The sequence below is a fragment of the Bicyclus anynana genome, chromosome 8, assembly GCF_947172395.1.
Source record: "Bicyclus anynana chromosome 8, ilBicAnyn1.1, whole genome shotgun sequence".
Lineage (NCBI taxonomy): Eukaryota > Metazoa > Arthropoda > Insecta > Lepidoptera > Nymphalidae > Bicyclus > Bicyclus anynana.
In genome coordinates, this window is record NC_069090.1 from 42133 (window position 1) to 53474 (window position 11342).

General features: G+C 39.6%; 1 protein-coding gene across 1 annotated transcript; it reads right to left on the bottom strand.

The window, feature by feature from the left end:
* Positions 1 to 1583: 1583 nt before the first annotated feature.
* On the bottom strand, positions 1584 to 9292 carry LOC112052374 (26S proteasome non-ATPase regulatory subunit 13). The gene is made up of 10 exons (XM_024091411.2): positions 9130 to 9292; positions 8942 to 9055; positions 8189 to 8324; positions 7134 to 7282; positions 6384 to 6543; positions 6179 to 6285; positions 5057 to 5135; positions 2503 to 2643; positions 2054 to 2234; positions 1584 to 1719 (listed from the first exon to the last, which is right to left on the bottom strand). Exons 1-9 carry the CDS (start codon positions 9246 to 9248, stop codon positions 2079 to 2081), a joined length of 1161 nt encoding a protein of 386 aa, XP_023947179.1. The 5' UTR covers positions 9249 to 9292; the 3' UTR covers positions 1584 to 1719; positions 2054 to 2078.
* Positions 9293 to 11342: the final 2050 nt, after the last annotated feature.

Here is an 11342-nt window from a genome sequence, read left to right on the forward strand (position 1 = left end):
ATCCCTACTCATTACGGAAACAAGTCGCGCCACCCAGTCGCACGAGCCAACACTAGATCGAGCGACGTCATATTCGTCTCAGCCTACTATTTCATATATAATATCTTAATATATATTGTCAAATCGTCAAATCGTGAGCCTTGATGTCCCAGTGGATATGACCTCTGCCTCCGATTCTGGAGGGTGTTGGCAGTGGGTTCAAATCCGGTCCGGGGCATGCACCTCCAACTTTACAGTTGAGTGCATTTTAAGAAATTAAATATCACGTGTCTCAAACGGTGAAGGAAAACATCTTAAAGAAACCTGCATACCAGAAAATCGTAATTCTCTACGTGTGTGAAGTCTGCCAATCCGCATTGGGTCAGCGTGGTGGACTTTTGGCCTAACCCCTCTCTTTCTGAAAGGAGACTCGAGCTCAGCAGTGAGTTGTTTGATCCATTGGTCTATGGTCTGATCCTTTGACGATTAATTGTTATAAAGTAGTATATTGGCATCAGCGTGTAATTTGACCCTTGCGCAGTTACTCGGTCACCGTGGATGTTGACGCGTCACCATAGCAATGCCATTGATGACGCCGTTACAATCGCGCTCAAATTTTCAATTCTTTTATAGCCTATTTCTGTAAATTTTATTTAATTTCCAATCAATTAAATAACCACAACCAACTTAAAAAGAGCAAGATGAATAGTGTTACAACTATTTTTTGGAATCAAAATAATATAACATTAAATATAAAACCTAGGAAGCCTCAAAAAAATTTTGCTCAATAAATCCTTTATTTATTTATTTTAGGGCAGGGATAGGGAAGATGTGCGCATGAGTCAAAGCGAAGCTTGACCGGGTCCGCTAGTTGATACCTATAATAATAATAAAAAGATGAAGTCTGCACAAAATCGGTCAACCGGTTCTTTATTTATCACATTTTTTGTAACAAATGATTTCAAATTCCAACATAATCCACCAACAGCTTGCTCTTCAGTATGGCCTTGTCGATTATGAGATGCCTTACTATAGGTACGTCTTCCATTAGGAGTATTAGTGTTCTGTGGGTACGACCCAGCGTCAGTTCTTGAAACTAGCAGTGCGTCGCTCTACTGGGACCGAACGATTATCACTGACAGGTATATTGTAGCCAATAGACCGGATATAGTGCTAGTCGATCGGTCAGTGCGGCGTGACATAATTGTTGATATTACAGTTCCACATGACGATAATAATCTGGTTAAAGCCGAAAAGGAAAAGTATCAAAATACTTGGACCTTGCTCACGAGATTACCTCCATGTGAAATGTTGAATCAGTTATTATTGTTCCGATAGTTATTTCAGTCAATGGTCATATAGCGAAAAATTTCGACCAACACCTTCAGAAGCTTTCGCTTAACTGTTGGATCTAGAGTCGGATACAGAAGGCAGGCAATCAATTCTTGAGACGGCGGCATTTTGCGGTGCCGGCAGATTGTGAGGAGGTTCCTCACTCTGGAGCCCTGACCAAGTTTATTTTTATCATATTTTTTTATATGTTTTTACATTTTTATTAATTTAAAAAAGGACAAATAAATAAATGAGAGAATAAAAAGATGAAAACCATACAATTACATATATATTTAATTACTCAGACACATTATTATGAATTATAACTATCACATCGACACCGCGCCTGCGCCGCACCGCGCCTGCGCCGCACCGCGCACTTGACGCAGTCGCGCGTGCACACGGCACCTGTGGTGGAGCTTGACTAATGAAAGTTGACACTGATATCGCCCGGAAAATTTAAAAACTTCGGACATTTCCAAAATTATAGTGCAAAAAAGTTGGAATAACTCAGTTTGATACTTGCAATATATTTTTTTAACATAAGTAGATGATAAGTTATTAATTTTCGGTTTTTTTAATTTATTTATTTCTTAAATTATCTATTTAAAATTATTATAAAATTATTTACTTATTTTTAATTTAAATTAAATTTAATTTACCATTTTGCGGAAAACATTTATACAAAGCAAGGTCGTAAACTCGAGACAATATCCCAGTCACAGTGTATGACGTCACTCACAGCGTCATTCGGCCACAGGCTACGGCTAGAGCGTGAGCAGGTCGGGCGCCGCGTCGCGCAGCAGCGAGGCGGCGCCGTCGGCGGCGGCGCACCAGGCGTCCAGCCGGCGCGCCAGCTGCCCCGCGCCCGCCCGCCCCAGCGCGCGCGCGCGCACCCACGTCACCGTCACTGTCTCGCTCACCTGCGCACACGCGACACGTCACCACACGGCCAACTTCATTACACATCCAGCAGGAGTGAACAAATTAAAGTAAGTGATAGGACGAAAGAAAATTTATTGCAAGACAGTCGCGGACAGTAATTACAAGAAAAGCACAATAGTTATTATCAAGGACTAGATTAATAACTTAGGTTCACAGGTAGAAACTGAGTACATTTATGTCCCTGCGCGCCGCGAGCGACAGCCGCACAGTGTGCGTTGCACTGCACAGTGCACGCCTGTACCGTACCTGGTCGATGTGCCCGCGGATGAGCTTGTCGGCGAGCGCCTTCATGACCAGCAGCTCCACGTCGGCGGGCGGCACCCGCGCCTCGCGCGCGATCTCGCCGAACGTCAGCCGGCGCTGCGCCGACGAGCGGTTGAACGCCATCTGCGACAGCCACAGCTCTAGAGCTCCACACAAACCGCTCACGACACATTTGGAGCGAGTACACATTACACGTTATCAACCGCGAGCTTTGGAAGTGCGCGTTTTTAGAATAAAGAGGTTTGTCGCAGGTGCACCTACGCGCGGGTCATTCATAAAACACGCTGAATGCGCGCAGGGTCCTGCCGCCGCGTCTCTGCGTAACCGGACATACCTAAAATCATGTATTGCGCAACTTAACCCACGATGCTCCAAAACATCATAAAGATTGCATCCGACTATACACATGCAAGCGTCTGAGCTTCGAACGCGCGTACATACATGCGCCGTCATTATAATGTACATTCCGCGCAGGGTGTACGTGCAGGGTGCACTCGCATTCGTTATCAGTGTCGGCGTCGGAGAGTGTAACGACGTGTTCAGCCGCACGCGGTGAGCCGCACGCGGTGCTCGCCGCGGTGTGGCCGCAGCTTTTGTAGGCCATATGTCGAGATGAGAGAAAAACTAACAGGAAAGTATAATGATGGTGGCTGTTATCAAATCTATACGTATAATGAAACTATAACAGATCAAATTCTGTACATTGAAGATATATTTAAAAAAATCAATTGGAGGACATTATACAGGTTGTCCAGTAATTAATGGATAAAACGCAATTGGTAGATTAACCACCTAATTATCTAAAACTAATTTGAATAGTTTTCCAAAAATCCCTAGGGTAACCATGTTATATATTTTTTTCGGATTTATCATTTTTTTATCTTGAATTAGTTTTAAAGATTTGATTGTTGTCAAACATTGCGGATTGTAATTTATTTTATTTAAATATTATGACCTAACAAATGAACTAACTAAAAATATAGTTAGTCTGTACAGTGTACGCCGTAGAAGTAGGTGCGAGAGGATTACCAGCAAAATGTCTTTATAACTTGCTTAAAGACCTTAAAGGCCTCTCTAGAAGTGCAGCTAGTTCTATATTAGAACGAGTATCTAAAGCTGCTCTATTAGGATCTTACCAAATTTATCGGCAGGGAGAACGACACGAACAGAGAACGGAGAGTGTGGATAGATCGTCAAGGAATCCCTTAACCCTACATCTTGTAGTCACAAGTTCAGGACTCTGCTCAGAGCTTTTCTCTCTACCACGCGATGGACCCGGCACCCGCACGGTGAATCCATGGAATGCTAAGATATTCGTCTCTATTTGTAAAAGAAGCTTTGAGTGCGATAATTATTTTTCTTTCATTAAATCGTTCCGATAAAAAAAAACTTGTAAAAAAAAAAGGAATTTAAGTGTACCATCATTTTTAAACCTTGCACACTTATCGTAGTTACTTACTACTGTTTGTAGTTACAAAGTTGCCGGTAAAAATGTATGGGAGGTACTGAATTTTGAATAAAGTAAACATTTTTAAAGTGTCCACACTTTCCAACTATTTTCTTTAAAACGAAAATATCTGCCTACTTGCTTAAATTTACTTATGTAGTCATTTGTAACTTTTTTATGTCTCATTTATTTATTACTTCTTTTTTTTTCAATTTTTAATAATATAAGTATAAAATACAAAACATTATTAAAAAATAATACTTTTACTTATCAGATCTGTAAGTCAAAATGCTTTTTTTATTAAATGAATAGAGCATTTTACGAAATAAATTGTTCATAATTGTTATCAGCCTATTTAAATGGTCTATAACAAGGAGACAGTCCTTGCAGGAGAGGAGATTTGGACCCACCATGATACTTCAAGGCGAGTTGGTGAGTTTAGTATGATAATGTTCGACCACATGACAATCAATTTAAGATGTTAAAGATGATGATCAGGATAGACACATTAACGTCTCATAAACAGAGATGTCTCATTAAAAAAATAAACAAGTATTTGTTACATTTCAGATTTGTGAATAAGCGTAGTTAAAAAAATTAATAAGTTAATACTAAGGCAATAAAAATGACTGTATTAGTAAGTTTAGGTCAAGTAGGTAGATATAGTACTTCTAATACATTTGGAGAAAAATGTTTCAATACACACATTTTGAAATTTTTTGTCGAAGATTTGTCTTTTATTTGTAGTCAACCCTTTAGAGCTCTAGCTACTGAAAGGCTTATAACTTCACGTATAACTTGGAGTACTCCATCATGACGACGTCAGTAAAGACCCCTATACAAGCACCTTGCATCCAATCACCAAATACCTTGCTGTTCCTATTGCCTCACCACTAGTATAGCAAGATGTTTCAGTGGCTTTCCCCCATCGATAGGATACCTTTTGTGAGGGCAAACTTGTACAGAATAAAAAATAAATTGTTTAGTATGGGCACTGGACGGTGCCGGAGCGTCGCGCGGGCCGCAATGCGTGTGCAGGGTGCAGGGTGCAGGGTGCAGGGTGCAGGGTGCAGTGTACAGTTCGCTCACCTCCATGAGGCACAGGATGGCGATCTTCTGCCGCAGCGGGCGGTCGGCGCGGTGCAGCTCCTGGTGCGGCGACTGCGCGCTGCGCACACACATGTTACACATTACACCAAACAGTGGTGTGTGAGATATCCTACACAACGTATCTCAAATACAAGATGCAAGATACTTAAAAAAATAAAACATTTAGATACCAGACACATACTTTTCTAAAAAGGTATCTGAAATACTAGATACTAAATACCTATCTTTGCTGTACTTTTAAAGATAAAATACTTAACATTTAATTGAAGTTATTATTTGTTGGAGAAAACAATTTCCACCTTCTGAGTTTGATGAAGCAATAGTCAATAAGATATTGTCAAGAACAAATTACGATTTATGGTTCCCAACAATATCTACTAAATCTATAAACAATGTTCAATTGCATTTGGAAAGAAAAACTGCGAAGTTTATTTTAGTAAAAGTATCTTGGGGAACTAATTATCTTACAAATACTAAGATACCAGAAAAATTTATCTAATAACAATCATTTTATGATACCAGAAAGATTTATAAAAATACAAAATAAAAAAATAAAGAGTATTTCAAGACAAGATATAAATACGTGTTTTGTATCTGTATTTCAGAGACTTTTGTCTAAGATAAGTCACATCTCTGCCAAATTGTAATATTTGTACTCAGTCGTTAGTTAGTTGCAGACTATATAAGAGACGCACTGATAATTTAAAAAAGAATAAGGACTCCAGTGGTGTGCCTGTGTGTGTATCTCACCGGATACGCTCGAAGGCCAGCACGTCGCCCGCGGCCACGGCGCGCAGCAGCTCGCACGCCCACGCGTCCGGCGAGCCCTGCAGCGACTCCAGTGGTGTGCCTGTGTGTGTATCTCACCGGATACGCTCGAAGGCCAGCACGTCGCCCGCGGCCACGGCGCGCAGCAGCTCGCACGCCCACGCGTCCGGCGAGCCCTGCAGCGACTCCAGTGGTGTGCCTGTGTGTGTATCTCACCGGATACGCTCGAAGGCCAGCACGTCGCCCGCGGCCACGGCGCGCAGCAGCTCGCACGCCCACGCGTCCGGCGAGCCCTGCAGCGACTCCAGTGGTGTGCCTGTGTGTGTATCTCACCGGATACGCTCGAAGGCCAGCACGTCGCCCGCGGCCACGGCGCGCAGCAGCTCGCACGCCCACGCGTCCGGCGAGCCCTGCAGCGACTCCAGGATGGGGTGCGCCAGCTGCAATGCGTTTTTTATGGTTAATAACATCGCGACTACAATCACTGATGAAGTTGTTGCCGTATGAAGCGCCCTGGTACTACGAGTGTGGCACTCACCAGCTCGCCCAGGTCGTACACGGTGGGCGCCAGCACGGCGGCGAGCGCCAGGCGCAGCGCGCACTCGCGGCGCTCGTCGGGCGCCAGGCCCGCGCCGCCGCCCAGGCAGCCCACGTAGCGCAGCGCCGCGCGGTAGTAGCGCGCCATGGGGCCGCGCACCCTGGGGACGCGCACTAGTCAGCCGAGCCGAGAGAGGTGGTGCACCGCCTCACCAAGACACGTAAATCATTATAACAGTGTATGTGACTCAGTTCCTTTATTTGAGCGAAGTATGTTAGTTTGTTTGTATTTCTTATCAATGGAAAAATAGTAATGTCTTATGACATTCTACTTTTGTTATTTAAATGTATAGAATTACATATATTTATATTATATTATATTTCAAAAAAACATCTAAATTCATTTATTTCAAGTAGGCTCAGTTACTTACGCACTTTTGATATGTCAGTTGACTATTTGTAAAGATTCTACCACCGGTTCGGACGGCAGGTTCTGTTTGTTGTTAGTGTTGTACGGTAGACTAACCAAATGTCAACAAAGTAGTTCCACGGAAGAACAGCAGGAGTCCCGACAGACATCAAGTTGAGTGCAGTCAATTTCAGGATCACATCATGCAAGTTGCAACTTATTTTAATTATAGTTTTGTTTTGTCTTTTTTCTGTGTGATTTGTATCTTAAATTAACTTTAATTAACTTTCCATTGCTACCTGTTTAACTTTAGAAAGTGCCATACTACTGTAGCGGTATCACCTGTAATATTCAGAAGCAAGTTTGTAGAACCGGCCGTGCACCGGCGTCACACCGTCCGCATCTTCTAAGGTATTTTCAAGTTGCTCGATGATCTTCTCCGTGGCATCCAAGTCGTTCAGGTGCTCCAGGTAAATCTGACCTTGCAGGACCTGAAATATTATTTTTAATATATACAAATAAATTCCAATTTTAAACCAATCGGAATTTTATTATACAGATACATCAGCTGCATTGTTGTGTCTGTTCACAATAAACTCAAAACTACTGAATATATTTTCATAATACTTTCACCAATAGATATTGTGTGTGCACACACTGGTGCACTACAGTATCTCTTTTGTACATGGTTAATCTCAACATGAGATTGGTCACGGTGAGCATATTATTAATTGATTATGAAACATGGCTAAAACTCACGAGACACAACGTCGGAGTATACCTGACTAGTTTTGAACCCATATGGGGCCTTTAGTCATGAGATATGATGTTACATAACATGTAACAGTTACAGTTACAGTTCGCTAATGAGTACCCAGCTTTGCAAGAACCAGATCATTACTAAGGGCCCCATATGTGTTTGAAACTAGTCGGGCATACTCCAATGTTGTATCATGTGAGTTTTAGCTGTGTTTCTTAATCAATATGAATACACAATAGTTTAAATTCTAACATTTATTATTATAGATACATAATTAGTCAATCTTCAATCTTTGTATAAATTGATTGAAATATAAAATTTGTTGTTGGAAGTGTAGGAAAAAGTCCAACTGTATGGGAATTTTACTGAAAATACCTTTTTAGATTAAACATTTTTAAGGATATCGCAATGTACCCATTCTATCTCTTATACAAAATGGTCACATATACAGTTTAGTAATTCAAATGCAATTTATAGATACAGTATTTACATTAAGCATTTCATACACATTATTATAATACAATAAATATTCTAAGAGTTAAATAAATTCAAGTGATCCATTTCCACACCAATGATATATTGTAAAGATATATGTGTGAAACAGCAGGGCATGGCTAGTGTAGAATACCGTTCTCACCTTGCACAGGGCGAGGGCCTCGTCGTTCATCTTCACCTTGGCTTCCACCTTCTCCAGGAAAGCAATGGCTTCTCTCTTGTCGGAGTACTGCGCCACCACCACGGCTATGATCTCCACCAGGGACAGCGGGTTGATCCTGAGCATGAAACATTCATAGATCGACTGCTTCCTTCACTGTTCTTTTACATATTACTTATATTATAGATCTAAAGCCACATTATTTGTGAGCATATTCCCACAAGAAGAGGTACAGGGGTGAAACGTCTCAGCGTCTGCTATGAAGTTATATTCAATGACCACTGAGAAATGGCCACATCAGAATCATCATTAAGACATCTGGAGTGAAGCTGAACAGTGTGATGCGCACACAACCCCAGTACTTGTTCACTGTTCCAGGTGATGCTGTGTCGTGGCATCACTGTGATGCTGTGTCGTGGCATCACTGGAATGTCACAAACTAACATTTGTTACATGTATATCACTATTTGTATTTCACAATGAAACTTACTGTTTGCAAGTATTCAAGTCGTAGACACAAATAGAATGCAGCGACATTCACAATTATGTGGAGCGTATTTGTGTGGAAGTGTGGAGCGCATTTACATTATGTTTTATATTCCGTTTAGAAAGCAAAGCTTACAAAACAACACGACTGGAAAATGTCAAATATCAATTATTTGTTAACTTGAGTTGTGATCACAAATCTTGCCTGATGTGGGTTATTAACTAATAACACTTGCTGAACACACTCACTTGTTCTCGAAGGTGGTAAGGAAGTTACTGTATAGCTGTATCAGATTGTCGCCGGTCTGTAATGATGGGTGCTTCACGAGTTCTTGTAACTTCAGAGTGAGTTGGTGCCATAGCCTGAAAAGGTAGGACAGACTTGAATGTTAACAAATTGTCAAACGAATTTATATAGAACCAGCCAAAAAACTTACTTTTTGTTGTAAAGTTCCTCTAATTTAGCCCAATCTTCAGATAATTCTGGTTCCGATGTCTGTTTCTTAGATAGAAAATCGTTTACATCAACAACAGCAAACTTTACCGAGGAAGCCATGTTTCAAAATTTGTATCCGTAATTGTGTGAAGTTGCCGCAAAGCAAAGCAAATGTCAAAGTGAAAACTTGAAAAGTCACCCGTTTATGTCATCGATTGTTAGCCATAGACAAATCCCCTACTTGTCAATGGTTAGAATTTTCTACTATAGCAAACAGTGACATCTAGCGTCCAATAGAAATATAATAAAATCAACGAACAAATATATTTTTAACTACCACTAGATGTCGTCTCAGGTTACACTCACACTTCTTTGTTCTTTAATCTTTAGTAAAATATTAACTTTAGTTATTAGTATTAGTATATTAATTTATGACTTTATTTAATTAAAAGCTTTTTTATACTATTTTTTATATTGCTACCTATAGAGCACATTTTAGTTTATTAGCTTTATTTGAAAAGTTGAGTAAACTGTGTATTTGCAATAAATAAATATATAATACCATAATCTAAATCGAATTACCAATGAACTAGAGGACGCCCGCGACTTCGTCTGCGAATAATTAGTGTAAGCTTTCATCCCCATGTATTTATAATCACATAAAACATTATAGCAGGTTAACAGTCCACAGGCCATGTAGGTATATGGTCTGTGGACCCACTACCCTATTGTTATAGTCCAGTCTGTTCACCTACACAACTTTGAGGCTTACTGGTTACTGGGCCTTTGGAGTTTGGACGTGGCGAGAAGGTCTTGTGTTTAATGCGGACTTGGCACGACATATAGTGAATAACTTAAAAAATTGCTGGAACATAGGAAATACTCCATTTTTTGGGGCAATTTTGCAAAATGGGGCACGTAAAAAAAATTATCAAAATAACCGTTCTCGTAGTCGGTAAAACATGAAACAGTTTTAACTAAGTAAAGATAAGAATATGTAAAGATAAATATTGTAAAAGAAAATACTTATTACATACACACACAAATTATTAAAGAGAAAATAATTTATGAACTTTTTGGAAACGGGGCAATAGGTAAATGTAGTTTAGTCCAAATATTGCACACTTGTGAAACTCTTTTCGCCTTATTTGTGGCAGCTTGTGCAGGCGTGTAGTAACCTACACACCTTCTCCCAGTCAGTTTTCCATCTTCTAGTCACCTTCTTGTAGTCAGTTTACAGCCTAGAGACTAGAGAGCACTACCAGTCCACAGACCTTATGCGGTCTGTGTAAAAAAAAACATTTTCTATTTTACAACACATACCTATGTATTCATTTAAACCTTTAACACAGCTAATTTTAGTTATAACACACCTGGACTTGTGGGACATTCCTACTCTGGTAGGTACGTGGACTGTTTATCTGTTAACTATAGCCAATGTTACCTACCTATTACCGTGAAGGTAACTTAAAAAATGCCAAATTTTCATAATGAAAGTTCACAACAACACATTTTATCCCCTTTCAACACTTTAGGGATTGAAATTGTTATCCCTATTAGATTTTACATTCTATCGATAAAGACTTTCCATTTTCAACCAACTTCAAAAAAAGGAGGTTCTCAATTCGACGCGTGTTTTTTTTTTTAAATGTTTGTTACCGCATAACTTCGTAATTTCTTAACCAATAATTTTAAAAATATTTTTTTTGTTTGAAAGAGTAGGTATAGGTACCTATTCCAGATTGGTCCCATTTAATTTTCATTATCTAAAGCCGATTAAATCATAAACTTTTAGGATTTAAAGACAGATCTTTCCCGTGTTTTTTTCAGAAACAGCTTTAATTAATAGGTTACTGGCTTGGCACCGCCTCCAAAAAGGTAGGTAGCACGTACAATGTTATTTTTCGGTTTTTATTTTATTTTTGTGATTTTGAAGTCGGTTAAATTTTTTTGCTAAAAAGATTTTATTTTTAAGATTTGATATAACTTAAAAAATGGCTTTATTATTTATATTTTATGATTTATATTTTTAGACAAAAATTCTTGAATCACATTACATTTCGTATTTTTTTCATGATATAAGTACAAATTTTTAAAACTGTAACTTTTCCATTTAAACTTTCAACCTCTATTTCACCCTTTATTTTTATTTTAGGCGTAAAAAGGTTTTCTGTTTTGCTCCAAGATCCCATTTACCATTATAACAAAATTCAT

Coding starts and splice junctions, on each gene's coding strand:
- LOC112052374 (XM_024091411.2), bottom strand. CDS start 9,248: ATGGCTTCCTCGGTAAAGTTTGCTGTTGTTGATGTAAACGATTTTCTA. Junction 9,056..9,129: donor GAGGAACTTTACAACAAAAA/GTAAGTTTTTTG, acceptor CTACCTTTTCAG/GCTATGGCACCAACTCACTC. Junction 6,286..6,383: donor TGTACGACCTGGGCGAGCTG/GTGAGTGCCACA, acceptor AACGCATTGCAG/CTGGCGCACCCCATCCTGGA.